This window comes from Tarenaya hassleriana, unplaced genomic scaffold (assembly GCF_000463585.1).
Source record: "Tarenaya hassleriana unplaced genomic scaffold, ASM46358v1 Cleome35, whole genome shotgun sequence".
Classification (NCBI taxonomy): domain Eukaryota; kingdom Viridiplantae; phylum Streptophyta; class Magnoliopsida; order Brassicales; family Cleomaceae; genus Tarenaya; species Tarenaya hassleriana.
This window is the reverse complement of record NW_010966617.1, coordinates 1,265,407-1,285,781: the sequence shown is the minus strand read 5'-3', so window position 1 is coordinate 1,285,781 and position 20,375 is coordinate 1,265,407. Positions and strand designations below refer to the sequence as shown.

General features: G+C 40.8%; 5 protein-coding genes across 9 annotated transcripts in view; 3 read left to right on the top strand and 2 right to left on the bottom strand.

Moving 5' to 3' along the window:
* Positions 1 to 28: 28 nt before the first annotated feature.
* LOC104822150 (proline-rich receptor-like protein kinase PERK13) lies at positions 29 to 4,003 on the bottom strand. Its single transcript, XM_010553280.2, is given in 10 exon segments — positions 29 to 594; positions 815 to 976; positions 1,071 to 1,218; positions 1,485 to 1,561; positions 1,668 to 1,738; positions 1,873 to 1,959; positions 2,046 to 2,217; positions 2,359 to 2,648; positions 2,754 to 2,881; positions 2,883 to 4,003. Coding segments are annotated over 10 exon segments (2,139 nt in total). The 5' UTR covers positions 3,617 to 4,003; the 3' UTR covers positions 29 to 324.
* A 910-nt stretch (positions 4,004 to 4,913) lies between these two features.
* Positions 4,914 to 6,864, top strand: LOC104822148 (probable inactive poly [ADP-ribose] polymerase SRO2). Its single transcript, XM_010553272.2, has 5 exons — positions 4,914 to 5,480; positions 5,794 to 6,056; positions 6,095 to 6,201; positions 6,271 to 6,413; positions 6,658 to 6,864. Exons 1-4 carry the CDS (start codon positions 5,008 to 5,010, stop codon positions 6,382 to 6,384), a joined length of 957 nt encoding a protein of 318 aa, XP_010551574.1. The 5' UTR covers positions 4,914 to 5,007; the 3' UTR covers positions 6,385 to 6,413; positions 6,658 to 6,864.
* On the bottom strand, positions 6,776 to 11,472 carry LOC104822149 (serine/threonine-protein kinase BLUS1). 5 transcript variants are annotated; one of them, XM_010553278.2, is made up of 19 exons: positions 11,225 to 11,471; positions 10,832 to 11,008; positions 10,418 to 10,672; positions 10,144 to 10,268; positions 9,991 to 10,035; positions 9,818 to 9,899; positions 9,634 to 9,702; positions 9,380 to 9,550; positions 9,210 to 9,275; positions 8,953 to 9,021; positions 8,706 to 8,870; positions 8,547 to 8,626; positions 8,203 to 8,335; positions 8,014 to 8,133; positions 7,872 to 7,920; positions 7,741 to 7,793; positions 7,571 to 7,626; positions 7,229 to 7,280; positions 6,910 to 7,086 (listed from the first exon to the last, which is right to left on the bottom strand). In XM_010553278.2, the coding sequence occupies exons 2-19, from the start codon at positions 10,997 to 10,999 to the stop codon at positions 7,003 to 7,005; spliced, it is 1,842 nt and encodes a 613-aa protein (XP_010551580.1). In that variant the 5' UTR covers positions 11,000 to 11,008; positions 11,225 to 11,471; the 3' UTR covers positions 6,910 to 7,002. The 5 variants fall into 5 exon arrangements, with proteins under 5 accessions (XP_010551576.1, XP_010551575.1, XP_010551577.1 ...); XM_010553274.1 differs by lacking the exon at positions 7,571 to 7,626 and having other exon boundaries at positions 6,776 to 7,086; positions 11,158 to 11,472; XM_010553273.1 differs by lacking the exon at positions 7,571 to 7,626 and having other exon boundaries at positions 6,776 to 7,086; positions 11,225 to 11,472.
* A 3,723-nt stretch (positions 11,473 to 15,195) lies between these two features.
* Positions 15,196 to 16,649, top strand: LOC104822146. Its single transcript, XM_010553271.2, has one exon. The coding sequence runs from the start codon at positions 15,497 to 15,499 to the stop codon at positions 16,298 to 16,300; it is 804 nt and encodes a 267-aa protein (XP_010551573.1). The 5' UTR covers positions 15,196 to 15,496; the 3' UTR covers positions 16,301 to 16,649.
* Positions 16,650 to 17,808: 1,159 nt separating this feature from the next.
* Positions 17,809 to 20,375, top strand: part of LOC104822145 (beta carbonic anhydrase 4-like) — a 3,301-nt gene continuing 734 nt past the window's right edge. Inside the window, exons 1-8 of the mRNA XM_010553270.1 lie at positions 17,809 to 17,915; positions 18,283 to 18,348; positions 18,579 to 18,719; positions 19,106 to 19,154; positions 19,363 to 19,479; positions 19,583 to 19,636; positions 19,864 to 19,952; positions 20,244 to 20,349. Of these exons, the coding sequence (XP_010551572.1) occupies positions 18,296 to 18,348; positions 18,579 to 18,719; positions 19,106 to 19,154; positions 19,363 to 19,479; positions 19,583 to 19,636; positions 19,864 to 19,952; positions 20,244 to 20,349 (609 nt within the window). The 5' untranslated portion in view covers positions 17,809 to 17,915; positions 18,283 to 18,295. The remainder of the gene's footprint in view (positions 17,916 to 18,282; positions 18,349 to 18,578; positions 18,720 to 19,105; positions 19,155 to 19,362; positions 19,480 to 19,582; positions 19,637 to 19,863; positions 19,953 to 20,243; positions 20,350 to 20,375) is intronic.

Below are 20,375 nucleotides of genomic sequence, written 5' to 3'. Positions count from 1 at the left end.
AAAGACGTATCAAACTCACTTTCCTTGGAAACTTGAACAGAGATTGTAAAAAAACACATACATAAGAATCATAAAGGGTTCTTGATCAAGGAGATCACACCCAACAAAAAATCCGAGAAGCAACGCCCATCAAAGGAAACAAGATTGAAATCAATCTCCATAATTCTCTATGGGTTCCGCCTCAAATAAGTTTCGAGGCGTCAAAGAGGCAAAACTAAAGGCTCCTAAGCAAGAAAAGTATCTCACAAAATGCAAAGAAAATGGCTTTACAGCATTCAAGCAAAAGGCAGAGATGTCTTTTTTTTTCACCTATTTGTAATGAAATCAGAACAAGCGGTTATTGAAGGCTCGGCTCTCAGATTCGTTCCTCGTGAACTCAGACGAAACACCGTTTGATCCTCTCCTCAAGCTTCTGGGAGAATAGTCTCCGCTATACATTCCAGACTCCGAGGTGTCGTCGAAGCCAAATGCCATTCTCCGGAACTTCATGATGTCTTGGCTGTATTGGCTCGAGTCATAGGCCGTGCTCTGTCCCAATTTGGTTCCGTTGCTTATATCACTCAAGTCCCCTTCGCTGTCCAACGCTCTCACCACCTTACATTTTATTACAAGCAGTTTTCAGATGTGATCAAACTGGACATAACACAGTTACTTTGATAGTTTTTGCTACGAAACAGAGGTACTATATCCAGAGTGAGCTGACAAGGAATGTTGCTAGGCATAAAGCTTCTCCAGTTTCGCCAAGCTAAATAAACCTTTTGCATCCAACTATTCCTTAACCTACTCTGGTAAGTGGGGTTGAAAGAGCAATCACCTGAACCATGCGTGGACGTTTAGGGGCTGAATGCCTAACACACGCAGCAGCGGTTTCAATCATTCTGAATACTTCATTCTCCACGTAATGTTTCTCAAGTCTCGGATCAATCAAATCACTGAATTCTCCGGTTTCTATAGCTTTGAGAAGCAGTGGGCGGGCCTGTGCGTTCCAAGGATGGTGTCTTAAACGATTAATTAAAGTGACTAGAAAGTTTCATGTCAAAGAAGGAGAATTTTGTTGATTAAATTTTTACCCATTCGACCAAACTTTCTTCTCCCAGAGGCTGATTCTGATCAACTGGTTTGCGACCAGTTATAAGCTCTAAGAGCACAACCCCGAATGAGAAAACGTCTGATCTGTCTGTTAGTTTTCCACTTGATGCATACTCCGGTGCCAGGTACCTAAACCAAAACCAAGAATTTCAACTTTTACGGGCGTATCTTAGTACACATATGTAAGCAAAATGATGATTTCCCATGTCAACCAAATAAGTATATATGTGATGAGGTGAGGGCATCACTAGGGCACAAGTACGGGCTTAGGATCGTATTCACAATGAATTCAGATACATTTTTGAATCCATAAACTAGCTCGGTTGTTCTAGACACAGGCCAAATCAAATGAGCTTGTCTTCAAGCATTGGATAAGAAAGGGATTCAGGGCTTACCCGAAGGTTCCCATAACGCGAGTTGAGACATGTGTTTGAGTTGTGTCATTGAGTCTGGCGAGTCCAAAGTCAGCAACCTATACACAGGAGAAGATGGAACAATTAGAGGGTTATTTATCAACTAGGAATTTCACAGACACAAAGCTAGAAAAAGGGGACATGGGAAGTGGATTTCGCTGTTACCTGAGCTTCAAAGTCATCCTCAAGCAGAATGTTTGCCGATTTTATATCCCTGTGAATGATTTTTGGGTGACCTGCAAAAAACAAAGAGCGTACAAAAATCCAACCTTATGATTTGGTTCATGTTTCAAATGAGTACCTAAAACAAAGAAATACAGTTTGACGTTATGAGCTTCCTTCCTACAGAGATGGACGAGGAGATACTTACAGTCTTCGTGCAAATAAGCCAAGCCCTTGGCGGAGCCTATTGCAATCCTAACTCTTTTAGCCCATTCGAGTACCGGCATTCCCTTCCCTGTGAAAGTTTATAAACATGGAAATAATTGTTAAGAAATATGGAATTTCTCATCAAGATTGTGGTTTTGGAGTAATTGTACTGACCGTGCAAGTGATGCTCCAAGGTTTGGTTAGAAACGAACTCATAGATAAGCAATCTATGAGGATCGGAAATGCAGTAGCCAACAAGAGAGACGAGATGGCGATGGTGAACGCGACTGATAATCTCAACCTCGGCCTTGAACTCGCGGTCACCTTGACCACTACCTGATTTGAGCAAAAAAATATTCAACATATTCGAAATAGATCAAAGATCCAACAAAAATTCAATTGGAACCAAATAAAATATCCATATCCAACATTCGCCTGACTAGATATACATAACGAATGTATCACAATATATATAGATGACAAATTTATAAAAAACGTAGACCACTTTCCCGCCAGCCAATGTACCTTTGTAGACACAACCGAACCCACCTTCTCCCAGAATGTTGTGCCGAGAAAAGCCTTGGGTTATGTCCATCAGCTCTTCATAGCTGAAATGCGTCTTGGCGCCACCAATGACTGCCGAGTCAGATGACTGCATATACCCTCTTTGGCTCCCGAAGCTGTTTCCGGTGGATGAATGTTGCTGCGTATTGTACATGGAACCACCCCCATTCCCTGAATACCCCTTTGTCGGATTGTGACCGTAGTAAAATCCGTCTTCATTTTCACAAAAAGAAACGGCTTTTATCAATCACTGGCCTATAATTGCATCCATGTCTACAAAACCGAAAACACACAGACGAGTATGGAGCAAGATTTCACCTGATTTGACAGAGAAGTTTGGCGGAGGCATGTACTGTGAGTTACCGTAGCTATCCATGCTCCTCTTCTTCTTTCTCCTCACTAAAAACACCACTGCAATTAACGCGATGATGGCGACCCCCCCCACCCATCCCCACCATAGTCTTCCCTTGATAGCCTCCCCCATTGGCAGGAGGTGGGACAGAGTCTCCCGAGGAGTTTCCGCTGCTGGGAACTCCCGGAAGAGGCGGTGGCTGAGCCGGCACGCCCGGAGCAGAGCCAGGTTTGGGTGGTGGTGCATAGAATGGGCTCGGAGGACCCGGAGGGACTTCCTGCGGGGCCGGAGGCGATTTCGCTGGTCCTGCGGGAGGGTGTTTCGGCTTTGTTGGTGGAGACTCGGGAGGCGGCGATTGAACGTCCGGCGGCGGCGGAGGAGGGGGGCTACGGGAGTCGGTCGGTGGAGTTGCAGGGTCCGCCGGTGGAGGAGGAGAAGGAGGAGGAGGGGAAGGGGATTTGGTCGGGGGCGGCGGTGGCGACGAGACTACAGGTGGAGGATCGGCCGGAGGTGGGGCGTCCGGCGGAGGAGGTGGGCTTGAGAGCGGTGGTGGGGGAGGAGGTTTGGAGTCCGACGGAGCCGGAGGAGGAGGTTTGGAGACCGACGGAGCCGGAGGAGGAGACGACAGCGTGGGAGCCGGAGGAGGAGACGACAGAGTCGGAGCCGGTGGACTCGGCGGCGACAACAGGTCGGAGATCGGCTTAGGCGGAGACGCGGAATCAGACGGAGGAGGGGCGGAGACCCCAGTGGAAGGGTCCGGCGGAGGAGCAGAATCGGCGGGTGGTGCTGGTGGCGAAGAACTCGGCGAATTGGACGCCGAGTCCGACATTTTCGGCCTCTGCTCCTGTTTTTCCAATTATGGTAAATTATATTCCAAAATCAACCACAAACCCAGAAATTCCCCCCCCCCCTTTCAACACCTAGTTTCCATCTCTAATTCCTTTTCAGAAGAAATGCCGAATCATCGTGATTCTCCAATGAGTAAACTAGAAATCGGAAAAGAAGAACACCAAAGTTTAAAAAGGGAAATTAGGGTTTAAAGGAGGTCGAAAATAGCTGGAGACAGAGGAGAAAATGGGAGCCATTACAGGACGTGTTTGAAACGGTGGGTGTAAACAAGTTAATGGAGGCCATTATCATTGTTGATGATAGTTGCAGGCACGTCGTTGTGCCCTTCGATCCACACACTCCCCCTTTCTCTTTTTTATTATTTTTTTCTTTCTGTATAGGTGTGTTCTTTTTTTTTTGGCTCTTGAGTCTTGAGAATATATATGTCTCCATCATTCCCGGGTTACCGCGCAAATCAAGCGGACTTTTGAATTTCTAACTTCTCTGTTCCGACCCGACCCGACCCGGTAACCGATTCGAGATAGCCACGTCGGATGGATACAGAGAGAAAACAGATAAGGGAATCCTATTAATGGGCCTTTGGAGCCCTAAAGAAAGAAACGGGCTTTAACGAGGACACAGACACGGAATAGAGTCCAGTTTGTGCAACAACCCTTCCAATAACTATGCGCATAAAATATTGTTATAGAATAGAATAGGATAAGTGAGTTGGACCTACTAGTGTATAATATAAAGTTTGAGTTCAATTTCCTTCCCGTAAGGTATGACTCTTGCTTTCCCAGTCAATCAGAATATTTGGATTTGGATTCATAATGTTCGAATATTTAATTATAAGATTTATATCCAAAATTTGAGATTTATAAATATCCGATATACGACTGGTAGATGTCTAGATCCAGATTTATTTAAAAAATAATAATAATATTTATATATAATTTTTTTTAAAAATAAAAATATATTTATAAAAATGATTGAATTACGAGAAAAATATGAGATAATATAATAATAAATTTAATTTTTTGAGATAATATTTAAAAATATGAAATTATTTAACGTAAAACAATTATATTTTATAAAAATATTATATAAATATAAGATATATTTCTTTATAATTATACTATTCAGATATCTCTAGATATACGGTTTTAAAAATTTTATTATTTGGATTTAAATTGCACTCAAGTATTGAAAAATTTGGATTGGGATTTAAATTTAATAGCGAAAAGAGGAAATCACAGTCTCACACGGGAAAAGGAACGGCACCGTGGGAGAGCTGACTCGAGCCAGATCCAGCAAACATAAATATAGAAGAAAAAAATCTCCACCTTTCGAAACAACCTTTTCCCCTCTCCTCTTCTTTATTCTTTCGTCATGGCCGGGCAGATCGATATCGATGACCAAGCTTCATTCACCAACCTCGGCCCTGGAGAAGTCCTCGATTCCATCCCCGACGAAGCTGATTCAGGGTTTCATCCTCTCTCCGCCGACGGACTTGTCCCTATCTCACAGGGCAACCCCGAATACAACATCATCACTGCTTGCTTTCTCGCCGGCCTTGGTCCGCTGGCCGACGGCACCGCAATCGTATCGGTGCTCAAGAACTCTACGGGTAGCTGCTCCACTAAAGCGAAGTTTATAGCGTTTAGGGCTTTCATGGAGGCGGTTGCGAGGAAGAACGGCGGCGTGGCAAACGTCAAGTACGGTTGGTTTCCCGGTTCCAAGGAGGAAATCAAAAGGATAATTTCGCTCGGTTTCAGCGGTCGTGAGGTCGAGAAATTCGCCAACGAAGCTACGTCTCACGGAGTTGGGGTTCATCTTGTCCCTTCGAATATCCCTTTAGCTGCGTAAGTTCGATACGATTCCGTTACGTGTGTTTGGTTTGGTTAATTAGTGTGTTTAGTCTCCGTGAAAATTGTGGGGGGAAAGGAAAACAGCGTGATCCAACCATGTTCGACCTGATTCCTGATTGATGAATGGATTCTCTTTTGTCTCGACCTGATTCCTGTTAGAATTTTCTCGTCAAACATGAAAACTAAAAAAAAACTCCGAATACGGAGAAACTGGGCCCCATGGAGGAGGGAATACGATCCTCCTGCACTCTTGCCATCGCTCACTCGGTGCTCTGACTTGGAATTTGTTCGCTGGAAATTCCAACAGGGCGTTAGGTGCAGAGCCGGACGAGGAGGGATTGAGGCATCTTCTGTTGTGCCGTGTAATCCAGGGGAACCCGGAGAAAATAGTGTCCGGCTCAAGGCAAATGTACCCAAGTTCCTCTGAATTCCACTCTGGTGTGGATGATCTTCTAAGCCCCCGCCATTACATTATCTGGAGTTGTTCCATGAATGCCTACCTCCTCCCCAGTTACGCTGTCACTTTCAGGTCTCCTCATCTCATTCCCAGAGGTATTGGACTATGCCCGATTACACTTTGTCACTTTACATGTATTTACGTGTACAGGGGCCAGGCTCGACGTGGGTTAGCTTTGCTGCGCTGCTGTCCATACTCTCTGAGTCGCTGGACCCACCGAGAATGAACATGATCTTGAAAACCTATTCTGAATTCAGGGTACGCATGTCTCTTACTACTTGTAAGATCAGTTGATTCCACCATTACCGAACTCCATTGTGTCTGCAGAGACGGGAGGTGAGGAGAGACAAGCTGGTGCGGAAGATGAGAGAAGTGGCAGGTGACGATCTTCTCAAGCACATCATCAAGAGATACAGAGGCGCTGACAGAGTTATTACGTGAAAGGTTCCATCTTTTCTTTTCTTGTTACGGTAAGTCTCGTTTAGAAAGTTTTGTTTCCAGAATCAAATAATAAATAAATAAATAGGAAAGTGAGAGATGTAACTTTCAACGTGTTAATAATGGCTAGACAATGGTTGCTTGCTGAACTTTTGTCGTCCATACGGACATGTCCACATCAGCACCTTTTATACGTTTGTGATTGTCAGCCCATATTAAGAATCTTTCTTCTCTGTTGAAAGTTTTTTATTTTTTTCTTTTATCGGTTGGATTCAGGAAGGAGCTTGATCTTGAAAACATGGCGATGCATAGAATGGTGAATAGAGCGAAGATTATGCGAGGATCGGGTGGCACCCTTGGGTGGGATATTACATTATTAATGGTGGAGTTTGGGTTTTTTTTTTTTTTTTTCTATTTACCATAACAAAACACAATATATAGTTGCTTATGTTTTTTTTTACTTCTTAAAGATTGAGTGTCCCACTCCTCTCTTTTTACGGTGAGAAAAATAGAAAACAGGGTTAAGGACGAATGGTTTAAAATATAGAAAAATAAATATACTAAAATGAGAATAATTTTTTTTTAAAAAAAAATTGGGTAATGAAAGGAGGAGAGGAGCCTTTATTGTGCATGGGAAAAGAGAGCCTCCTCCGGAGGACTGCTGAAGCTGCTGCTGCTCTTCAAACTGCGCATCTGTCCTTCTAACTGCCCCCCCCGGCCCCCGCCCCACAATTTATAATGAAAAAGAAGAAAAAGACAAGTAGCCGCTTATTACTGTTTTTTTTATTATTTAAAATTACTGAAACTCAAATGAACAAGGAGCAGGTGTATGGGGGGTGGGGTGTACCTGACCATTTAATGCTTTTTGTCGCTGCAGGTCCTCTACAAGCTTCTCCACGCTGAACCAACCACCACACACACATTCTTCTCTCAGCTTATAAAAAGGAAAGAAATTCGGTCTACTCGACTGAGAGAGGCATTTTCCAGACCTCTGCTGCAAAAAATGAACCTGAGACTGCAATTCTCTCTCCCTCGATGACGACATCTGCCCGTACCCACACTCTCCTTTAAAATCTCTCTCCTTACAAGCTTCTCCACGCTGAACCAACCACCACACACACATTCTTCTCTCAGCTTATAAAAAGGAAAGAAATTCGGTCTACTCGACTGAGAGAGGCATTTTCCAGACCTCTGCTGCAAAAAATGAACCTGAGACTGCAATTCTCTCTCCCTCGATGACGACATCTGCCCGTACCCACACTCTCCTTTAAAATCTCTCTCCTTTCCAAATGTATCAACGGATTGGAAAGAAGAAAAAAAAAAAAAAAAAAAAAAAAAAAAAGAAAGAGGGACAATGACCTTCATTCCCAATACCCCTTCCGTGTTGAATCCATGTTCTGTACAGCAGTTACCTGATGGATCAAATCACATGACCATATCATTAAAATGAATCATCATAAACTCTCTAATTCCTGCTTCACATGATTTACCATTTCCGGCTGCTCCCTCAATATATCTAATTAACCTGGTTACTTTTTCCTGCAAACCAAATGAAGGAAACAAAAACATGAACGCTCTTGCAGTCGAACTCCACATATAGCTTACTACGACAGTAGACGAGTTCTTAAGTACCCTTTGGATGTTATTCTGGTAAAGGAGATTCTGTAGCAGCGGGAGCACTGAACCGGCTGTGCGAGTCACACGATTCCATGCTTTCCCAGAAGTTGAAGCAAACCCGTTTTTTGGTTCATCCTGGGGAGAGAAACTTTGTTCAGAGTCTAACAATCGCAAGGGCTCCATGACATTGCATTTCAGAATTACCGGGTCACTTCCTGTGTTTCTCGTTCGCTTGTCGCCTGCTGACATTATCTGTCCAAGTGAACCTGGCCTTTCTACAGCCCCTTCACCTGACCTACATGCATTGTTCTCCCTGGAACGTATGTTGAATTGATCTCTGCTTCAACATTTTAGTGCAAAGTTGTCTACTTATAAATGATACGAGAAACTAAGCCATAAGCTGAGCAAATCCTTGGTCGTGATTATAATAGACCGAGATATTATAAAATAGACAAGACAGCACGGATCAGGGGCTTGATGGAGCAGAGAGGAGGTCCCATGATCCAGATATACTAAGAGAGATGAGGGAAAGAAAAGGTCGCAAGTACCCAGGAGATTGTAGGAACTGGAAAGGAGATGAAGGAGATAGCATCTCGACTGGTTGATTGTTGGTCCCGTTGATCACGTCCTGCAAGTTAGACAAGATTTCAGAAGAGGCCGCTGGCAGGAACATAAAACACAGAGGTGTAGGCATATAGGGTATATACCCTAGGAGAAGTTACAGTTGCTGTTTCTGAATCTTTGGACCTTTCCAATGGAAAAGTGTTTGATCTTTCAACCTGTGGATTTCCTCTCAGGACAGGCGTGTTATCAAAATCCTGATTGCAGCTTAAATCTTGAATTTCCGAGCTGCATATTTCATCACCCAGAATCTGATAAACAGAAATATTGAAGCATTGTGAGAGTCTATGAACTATTATTCTTGCATAAACACTATGCCATCACCATACTTACAAGAGCAGCTTGTTTCTTCAAGTCCTCGAGATCAAAATTCCAAGCACTAATTCCACGCATGTATTCTTGCTGTAAGAAAGCAAGCAAATTACTAACCATGCACTCTGATTCCATTACAGGATGCAGAAATTTGTATAGCTAGAGTCACTGGTGCATAGATGACATCGTGGGTTGATTCGGCCATGGTGATAAAGAAATGGTCGATGGTAGTTATCTTTGATGTGCATGCAGATGCAAGATGTTATCTCATATCATACCTGTGATAATTGCTCCTTATCGCCATTAATACCTCTATTCTGAAGAAATAACTCGGCCTCTTTCTCCTGCAAAGTCATCATAAGCGAAATTGAGTGACTTAAATCACACTGGATGTAATGAGAATGGTGGATGGTGAAAATCCCAACAGAAATGGAAATCTGCTACTGACCTTCAGCTGCCTAAAGCGGTCACCAAGTGGAGAAAGGCTGTCAAGAATTTTCCGCGACAAATATTCACTGGAGCGAGCATGTTTGAAGAAGGGATGTTTCAGAAGTTTAGCTGAGGTCGGACGTTTCTTGGGATCCTTCACTAAGCATGCTGCAACTAACTCTCTAAAAGACTACAAACAAGGATATAACATATTTCTAAGTTAAACAGATGGAAGTTTTATGATTGAGTTATTCATCATTCAATCCTACCAACCTTTGAGAATTTCTTGTCTCTTTCATAGTCGAGACGAGGAGGAGCATTTTGTAAGGTCATTAATAGCACCTGAGGCGATTAAGAAAAGGGAGCAATTGAGTAAAGGTAAATAAGAGGAGACAGAAGGAAAACAATGGAGAAAAACAACAGAATATGCAATGAAAGTTCCTTTGGCAAGAGAAACCTTCATTGGTGGATATTTGGAAAACGGGGCATGGCCATGAGCAAGCTCCAGGGCAGTTATGCCGAATGACCAGATGTCTGCTCTGTTGTGCCAAATAGAAGTTTTACAATCAATGACCAAACGAACTCTGTCAAGATGGTGATGCTGAAAATAAAAAAAAACCTCATACATACTTGAAATCATAGCCATCCACTTGTTGCATAACTTCAGGTGCCATCCTGGAAAGGAGGCAAAATTTTTCCTCAGCTAAAAAGCCAATTGACAATGCTCCTAAAACGAAACAAGTCAAGAAACTTGAGAAACCTATGGTCACATTAAACACGCACCAGCAAGGAGTTCCGACGAAGGTATTCCTAGTACGCTTTCTTTCCCCACAATCAAACATGCATGCCGAAACCCCAAAGTCACCAAGCTTAACTGCGCCTTTCGAATCAACCAATATGTTCCCAGCCTATAACGGAATATGCGTCGCTCTATCAAACATGACACGTACAAACTTGTGGCTCTCAAAGTTCATTTTGGAGCGCGCAATCATGCTCTCGATAGGCATTAAGGAATTCCAAGAATAGGATAAAGTTAATTAATTAGGAAAAAATGTACCTTAACATCCCTGTGGATGTGTCCTTGTCCATGAAGATAAACAAGAGCTTTGAGTACTTCCCGCAACAGAGTTGCAATTATGGGTTGTTCGAAACCTTCGAGGTGGGCTGATTTCATTATGTGAAAGCAGGAGCCAGCCGACATGTAAGGCATTACAATCCACAAGCTGCTACCATCCATGAAAGAGCAATGCGCCTTCAATAGATTTGGATGATCAATTAAGCTCATCGTGTGTACTTCTTTGCGAATTGTGTCCTGCATAAACAAGCTCGGTTACCGGACAAAACCCACGACCAAAAAAATGCAATTGTTGACTACAGAAGAATAGCTCAGACGAGTAAAGTCCCAAGGCGATAAACAAAATCCAAAACACGCAGAGAAGAAATATGACTCAGAGGAGATAGAGATACCAACCATATCGTTCCGGCATCTTTCAAGGTCCAAGATTTTGATGGCCACAGTCTCGTTGAGCGCAATGCATCTTGCTTTGTACACGGAGGCACTGACACCTTCACCGACCTCCTCGAACAGCTCATAGCCGCTCGCATTGACCGGAAATCTCTTCGTAGACGAACTTGCCATTGCCTGTCCCTGCAGAAGCATCATCAATAAGTCTCCCTTTATCTCACCGGACATCACCAGAATCACAACTAAACCGACGTTTCCGACACTATCCAAATTGCACTCGTCAAATCTCCAAAACTAACATATAAATCGCATCATGATTCACGATCACCCACCGGAACAATCGAATACAGACAACCAGAGACGAAATGCAATCTCAGCGAACAATGCGAGAAATGGAACCTGGATTGCACCCACAGCGAACTCCGGTCGATTCTTCGCGGAAGCAGATGAAGAAAAAGAAGGAGAAGAGGAGGATCCCGTGGAGAAGGGTCGGAAGTTGAGATTGAATGTTTCGGCCACAGACAGATTAGGATGCTTGGGGAGTCAGCTGTTGGTCACGGATCCAATCTCCATCTTCCGGTGACAGAAATCTCCTTTTTTGATTTGGCAAAATCCAATCCGAAAATCAATCGGATCCTCTGTTTCGTCTTCCCCTTTATTCTCTCTGACTCTGCAGAGTTGTTTGGCTGCTAGCCCAACATGTGGCGCCATCAGTTAACTAAACTTAAAAAAAAAAGGTATAAATTAATTTCATAATTTAATTTTCTCGTGTGTGAGATTTGGCATTATTAACTGGCGATGCACTTTTGAAAAAGAGTCACATTTTGTTATATCTATATTTGATCATTTAAGCAATGCGTTATATAATGGATGAACGATTAAACTTTTTTTTTATTAAAAAAAGGGTCTCCGGATGGTGTGTTATATAAGTTAACACGACGAATAAATCATAATGAATTATAGACAAATTCTAAACAAGTTGAATATTTTTATTATTACCGTAGATATGAATAAGAGCAACATTGTTATTATTACCGTATTGGTATTAGAGTGGGCGAAACAAAATTCTGTAAATTGTGAGCGAGTGCACAGACACGTGCTTTTATATGTTTTGCTTGCAAAGATGCTTTTGGAGGCATATTATATGGTGTTTTCGGACATACTATGTGACATAAAAGATTTTATAACTTTTGTTTGGTAGATTTTTTAAATGAATAAACCTTAGAAACCATAGTGGATCTTAAAAATAATGTTGTTCCTACAAGGAATGTGGACTTAAACGCCTCGATTGACTAAATACAAACACATATATACTTACATAAAATAACTAAATATTCTACAAATTCATTATTTGTATTGACATCTTCATGTGTAAGGTACAATATATCAATATTATAATTCAACCTATCCATTAATATATATAATCAATTTTGCAAGTCTAATTCCACGATACAATACAAACAACAGAGCATTAATACCCGGTCATTTATTATAAATCGAATTTTCGTCAAATTTCTGGTTAGATATGTAGGGCCCTTGTGATATCTACACGTGCAATGAACAAGTCAAATTTTAGATGATTACTCCCTTTTATTTTATTTTACTTGATATTTTTAAAGATTACTTCAAGTGGCGGATCTAGACAGATATATTAATAGGGGCAAAACTCTTTTTATGATGAACAAATATAAAATTTATGGGGTCATTTCATGATTTTATTTAAATTTTTATAAAATTTGTATGGAAAATTAAGGGGTTGAATGTGATTAGTTTTTATTTTGGGTTTTGGGCTTAAGTTTTTGGTTTTTAGTTTTTAGTTTGGGTTTTGGGCTTAAGTTTTTGGTTTTTAGTTTTTATAGTTTTTACGGTTTTTAGAAAACTTGATTGGTAAAAATAATATTTTAGCTTTTGATTTTAGATTTTATACTTAAAAATTATCAAAAAAGGTATTTATTATTAAAACAAAAATCATATATATACACTATGTTTATATTGTTCAAATATATATACGTTGTATTTATAATGTTTCAATATATATATATATATATATATATTCAACATTAATATGTATATATATGTATATGTATGTATAACTATAGATATAAGATGACTACAATATATATTTTGAATAATAGATTTTGAATTACATACCTAAAATTTTGTTTTTTTATAAAATCTTTTTCAAATATGAGTTATGGTTTAGAATACAGTCTTTATATAGATATGGGTATAATGTGAAATTATTTTTAAAATAATAGACATTTTAGGAAAATCAAAATAAAAAAATCTTGACTGACAATTTTTTGGTTTCATCTCTAAAAATTGGAAAAACTTCTTCCATACCTATAATTTTTAATTAGTTGAATGGGGGCATATGACCCCATATTGTTGCACGTAGATCCGATTTACTTCTTTTTCATACTTTCCCACTTATGAAATTCCAGTATTATCCATATAGATCTAATAAACTATATAAGCAATGTCAATATTATCGTACTAATCAAAACGACGTCACAACATTAAAAGTAAAAACCAAGGCGTTCCATGAGAATCGGCTGTAAACATCCAAGAAAATCTATATAGACCCACATCATTATATATATATATATATTATAAAAGAAAATAGTTCACGATTAAGTTGTTTATTCAAGGAGCCTAACCAGGGTTGCTAGAAAAAGGGAAAGATGTAACCAACCAACAGCTACCAAATTCCATTTATTCCATAATATCATTATAAGAAAAAATATGAATGGTTTTTGTCTTCATAACCACAACCATTGGTCGGTCCGTTCTTATGGATAAAGTGTAACGCGTGTCCACTTGGAAACGGACACATTCACATCTCTCAACTGCAACAATCCCCAATTCACATCCATTGAATCCTAGTATCTAACGTCTACCATATACGTATTACAATCGTATATATATACGTTTTAAATTTAAGGTATATTCTATAATTGGTTTTAGGAATAAAAAGTTGGATTTACCGGTCACCACTACACAGTCATCCTGCAGAAACGTCATTTATTTGGATCTTCTTTTGGCGTAGCGTTGCTAATTTATGCGTGTCCAAGGGTTTCGACATGTGAAGCAAGGAATCTATTACAGTATTTGCTTTTTATGTTCCTAGCTATCCAAACTCTAATAAATGATTGTATATTAAACATCAAACCTATGATAATTTATTATCAAAATCTCTTAATTTAATTAGAGTTAAACGTCGTCGATGTTGTATATTTATATGAAATTACGCGCATGCTTCATAACATTAATTATAATAAAACCTGATGAAGATAAAGGAATAGATCATCAATCAAATAAAATATTAAATTTATCAAGACTAATAGGATCCACGCATAAGTATTATTGTTAAGAGTTGTGAGTTTAGGGTCCAACAAAATAAACAAGGGTGAACAAAAATATTCAACATATTCGAAATAGATCAAAGATCCAACAAAAATTCAATTGGAACCAAATAAAATATCCATATCCAACATTCGCCTGACTAGATATACATAACGAATGTATCACAATATATATAGATGACAAATTTATAAAAAACGTAGATTCTGATCCCGATGGAAAAAAGTTTGGATCCGGTGACACGTACTGTCTGAGAACTCGAACCTTGCATTCAATCCCTAACCGAGTCGAACCGGTCGTAAACCATGACTTGAACACGGCAGCAGAAACCGGAAAAATCAACGGTATCCACCGGTCCCTTGACCAGAGCCACGAGGGTCAACGTCACGCGTGTGCGAACCTATACCAAACCAGACCAAATCTAAACCAATAATCGGGTCAACTCACCGTGACTATTCTTCTGGAAGGAAAGGCGTCGGTCAAGGTCAACACGTGGAACCCGATCTAGTGTCCACGTCAGCCCACATGTCATCTGGTGGACATATTAATTTGATTTGCTTGCCAAGGAAGCTTGTGGTAGGGGTTAAATGACGAAAATACCCTCGAGGCCGAGAACATTGACGCGTGGATGACAATCGCACCCCTAGCTGGATCACGCGCTTTAACATCAAAACTGAATAACGACGAAAAGCGCAGGGGTGATACCAAAAAAAATCATTTGTTCTCTTGTCCAACTTTAGAAAACCCTATTTACTTAATTTTTCACTGTTTTTTTTTTGCATTATATTTGAATCTTGAAACGAATCTGATAGGACTCAGAGAAAATATCTATTCCATGACAAAAAGACGTGTGAATTAGTAGAGAGACGAAAGCTATGTTTCATCAATTTTCACAAGGAGGCTCTGACACTACGGAAAGCATGTCTATGCGTCAATTATTGCTCACATCCGCTAATATAGTATATGTATCCATGTAATTACAACTCCTTAAGACGCAGGAAAGCTTTTTCTTGGTATTGGACATTAACAGTACTTAATTGTCTAATTTATAATTTTAAAAATATACTATGATTATGGATCGCATAGATTTGCAAGTATACATTTTTACTAAAATATTTATTTTGTTACTGATAAGAAGCGATTCCTAGACACGGAGAGAGTATAATTAGAGGGGCTGTTGTTTGGGGACTGGGTCTGTACTCTGTATAAAAGGGGAGTCTCCTGTTCCATCTCACAATCCCAAAAAATTAAAATCTTTTCTTTATTTCTGTGAAGACCCGTCGTTTCAGCGTTCAAGCTTGATCGAGGATGATGCAGGCTGATCCTCTGTCATCGCAGCCGCCGGCGAAATACGCCGGTGATGACCGATTCCCGGGTCTTTTCGGCAAGCTGACTGAGGATTTGGGTTTCAAATTGAAGATTGATGGTTCCCGAGAAGAAGAAGAAGAGGAGGAGGAGCGACCAAATCTGGAGGAATCCGTCAAAGTCCATGGTGAGAGGGACGAGGAGGAGGAAGAAGAGGATTTCTCGTTCGCTTTTGTACAAAGCGACGGATCTCCGATAACCGCCGAGGAAGCTTTCCAGAACGGCCTTATCCGCCCGGTTTACCCTCTCTTCGGTCAAAATCCCGAGTATGAACAGGGTGACTATGTCCTCGTGCCCGAGGACCAGAGTCTAGCTCTGCGGCTGCCGGTGAGGAAAGTATTCGTGGAGGATAACGCCGGCGGAGACAGAGACGAGGACGAGGAATCCACGGCCGAATCGTCGGAGCCGCAGGGGCCGTTCTGCTCGTGGTCGGGGAAGACGGTGGCGGAGGCGTCTCCGGAATCATGCCGGAAAAGCAACTCGACGGGGTTCTCGCGACTGTGGAGGTTCAGGGACCTCCTCCTGAGGAGCAGCAGCGACGGAAAAGACGCATTCGTGTTCATGAGCAGCGAAGGGGCGGCGAAGGATGGGGGGAGAGGGAAGAAGGAGGCGTCGGCTCACGAGAAGCTGTACGTGAGGAACAGAGCGAGCAGGGAAGAAGCGAGGCGGAGATCATACCTTCCGTACAAGCAGGTTGGGTTTTTCGCCAATGTGAACGGTCTCAGCAGAAACATCCATCCGTTCTGACGATTTTAAAGCCTTTGAAGAACCCGGACTTGGATTCTAGTGGGGGCTCTCAAGATCCCAAGTTTAGGTTTTCGGTTGGGGTGGTTGTATATATAAAAAAAAAAAAGTCTACTTTATTTTTTAGGTGGTTTTGGGTTGGGGACTGCGGATTGTTGTTGTTGTTCGGTACCCCGACTACTGTTCTTTTGTCCTTAGGGTGTTAATATGTCGAAAAGTAGGCCTAGGAACGGTTTCAAGTGCTCCCAAGTTCTGGGTCAGCAGCAGGTCTGCAATTCTAGCTCTCTACTGATTGTAATACCACCAACAATGAACATCACATGCCTTTTACATTGATTAATTTCCATGTCAATCTACGGATTTGAATGTCAGTTTCGTCGATTGCTGGAAAGTGCCCAACATATGCGTTAATCTGTGAAGAGATACGAGGTTTCTCCTCTTTATCACATGTTTGGAAAGTGCCAAACATTGCAAACACTCGACCCATTAAGTAATTGGTCTAACTGTTTTTGTTTCGAATCGTTTTCTCCAATCAACTTCACTTACTATGGGCTCGGCCCGTAATGCTCTAAAGACTACTTTGATTTTTTTTAAGCCCAAACTTATTCCCCGCCAATACTCTCACTTATCTTCAATCATGGAGTTAGGCCCAATTAGCCATACAAAAACCTGGCCCATTTTTTGTATAATGTGACCAATGATTATCGTCCGCCTAGTACGTGTTTACATTTCTCCTCTTTTTTTTTTTTTTTGATGAACATGTGTTTACATTTCTATTTTTAGTCATAATCATCAATTGGACGTTTATCTGCTGACTATCGATACAAATTTGATAAACTATTTTTTCATACAACGGTTATGAACACATAAGTCATACTTACCTAGCTATGAACATTTATTTATACACTAAAATAGTTTCATACTTTTATTTATAATTAGCTTCTCTACCAATAGAATCGAATTTAGGGTTTTGAAGATGACTTTGTCACCCCTCGATCATTGCAGGTTGGGTAAATAGTTCCGTACTAGAACTATAAAATTCAGGGTTTATGAATTAAAGAAAATCATTGGTTAGTTTGTGGGTTAAATTTAAACTGAAATTTTAGAACCATTTATTCTTAAAAAATCGCTGGAAAGGTCAAAGTGTCCTTTGGTTGGGGGACACTTGTTTGGGCCTTCTCTTGTTTTGGGTCAAAAGGCATCATTTTGATGACTTAATTAAAACTCACAAGATTTAATTATTTCACGTGTAGGTTTGAATAACGAGGAAAAAGTTATACGGACATAAATGTATAGGTGTATACATGTTAATAGAGTGTGTATGGATGGATGATTGATGGTGACGAAGGAGTGGTCTACGTCATTCTGTTGGGAAGCGGCACAAAACGGCGACGTAATAGAAAACTGAAAGTGGGCCTATATCGTAAGCAAAGGCCACACGTCGGCCCAAAAAAATGGCATCGCTTGACTCATCCCCCGTCCGTCGCTCTTTCCGATCTTTCCCATTTCTTAGATCTCGCGCTATAAGACAGCTTCTCGTGAAGCTCATTAACCGATAAATTTTTTTCAAAAAAAAACAAACTCCCCACTTCCTGCAACAATCTCGCTTTCGAGCAAGGTCTGTAAGAAGTTTACCATGATCATTATTTCCAACAATTTCTGCTGCTGGATTCTGATCCGAATTTGGATTTGGATCACGCTTGTACTCTTATGGCTGAAATTGAGAACATGATCGTTTCTATCCCGTATTATCTCTTTCTTTTTTTATGATCGGTGTTTCGCGCGGTTTCGGTCCCTCCGAAAACGTATATGAATCGATCTAATGATGCGAATTACTCTTTGATCTCATCGAATTTGAACTCTCTTCGTCTCTAATGGATCCGATCGCCGGGATTATTCGAGCCATGTAGACACGGTTTTCGATTTACAGACCTATGATTTGTTGGAAAGAAAAAACGCCTGATTTGATTTGTGATTTGCTTTAGGGAGACGGACGACATGGCTACGGACTCGTACGAAGACGCGATTGCAGGACTGAATCAGCTTCTCAGGTACACCCACTGCTCTTTTCTCTCTCTCTCTTCCTATTCTCTGCCAATTAAAGCTTCGGGGGACGGTGTCAACCACGAAACTCTGGATTTTCCGTTTGAATAATCCATCGTATGCACGGTTTTCGAGTTACAGTCCCAAATCATCGCCATCAGATCCGAGAAATGGCGTTGAGTCGGGACATGGACATTGAATGGCCCCCGCATATGGTTTTATGGTAACGTTGGTGCAGGAAGAAGTCAGGAGTGGGGGACGTAGCCGCCGCAAAAATCAAGCAGCTAACGTCGGAGTTGGAGGAGATGGGTTCGTCCAAGTCTGACGCGGTTGAGCGAATCAAATCCGGCTTTATCCATTTCAAGACTCATAATTACCAGTAATTGTTTCTTTCTCCTCAAATGGAAACCCCATTATCATTATTAGTGTTGACGTATTTTTCTCTCTTTTTTATTCCGTATGGATCCGTCCAACCCGGAATTTTGGATGTGGAACCTCATCCATTCCGACTTTAATAAAGCATCGTGAATCCACTTTTAGCGTGCCCTGAAACGGCCACTTGCCCTGTTTGTAATCCCAATTTCAAAAAGTTATCCGATTTATTTAATCATTATATTGAGATTATCCGGCCAATAAAAAAGGAGATTAGTGGATCCCACTGGCATGTGCAGAGACAGTTAAAAAAAAGGTTTTGGATTAATGGATATGATGATCTCCATTTCCTAACATTAGCCCTGAGTTTAATGGAATCTTTGTTTTCTGCAGGAAGAATCCTGATCTGTACGATCAACTTGCCAAGGGTCAGAGCCCCAAGGTTTTCATTCCCGCATTCTCTTTTTTGGTACTTTTATTAAATTATTCTCTGGCGGTCCAATAATTGACGATCCCAATAACAAAAGTGAAACAGGGGAAGCTGTAAAATACCTTTTTGTGATTTTTCCAGGCAAAGCACAGACTATTCAAATAGAGATCAAAGGGTAGATTTTGATTTGAAATAATCTTTTGGATGGTATAAAATGCAGTTTATGGTGTTCGCGTGTTCGGATTCACGAGTATGCCCTTCTCACATATTGAATTTCCAACCGGGGGAGGCCTTTGTTGTCAGAAACATTGCGAACATGGTGCCCCCTTTTGACCAGGTTCCCATCAGTATATCACCAAAAAAACACTTCTTTTTTGTTAGAAAAATTTCACCTTTTTTATTTTTCTGAAACGATTTGGTAATGGCTTTGCTTGTTTCAGAAAAGACACTCCGGGGTTGGTGCTGCCATTGAATATGCTGTTATACACCTTAAGGTTATATTAAAGTATCCTTCTTGCAGTATTGTACTTGGTTTTTTTTTTTTCCTTCCAATATCATCTCTTTCCCACCCCCCCAAAAAAAAAAAAATTGTAACCTTTCGATAGAAAGAGGGTGTTAGGAACTGAATTATAAAGATTCTTATCAAGAAATAACCTAATCCTCCAGATTTGTCTTTGTTGCGGGGACTGTGTGTGGTTGATAAATGGGTGTGGATTTGTAGGTGGAGAACATTTTGGTGATAGGACACAGCTGCTGTGGTGGAATAAAGGGGCTCATGTCTATTGAAGATGATGCTGCCCCCACACAGAGGTAATCATCATTAATTATCAATATTCGGTATTTGGAATTATACCCAGATGCCCCATTTCCTTTGACTATTGGGTTTAAAAAAAAAACGCAGTGACTTCATAGAAAACTGGGTGAAGATATGTGCACCGGCGAAGAACAAGATTAAGCAAGAACTGAAGGATTTTCATGTCTATTGAAGATGATGCTGCCCCCACACAGAGGTAATCATCATTAATTATCAATATTCGGTATTTGGAATTATACCCAGATGCCCCATTTCCTTTGACTATTGGGTTTAAAAAAAAAACGCAGTGACTTCATAGAAAACTGGGTGAAGATATGTGCACCGGCGAAGAACAAGATTAAGCAAGAACTGAAGGATTTAAGCTTCGACGACCAATGCACCAACTGTGAGAAGGTAATATAAAGGGGACGGACACTCTT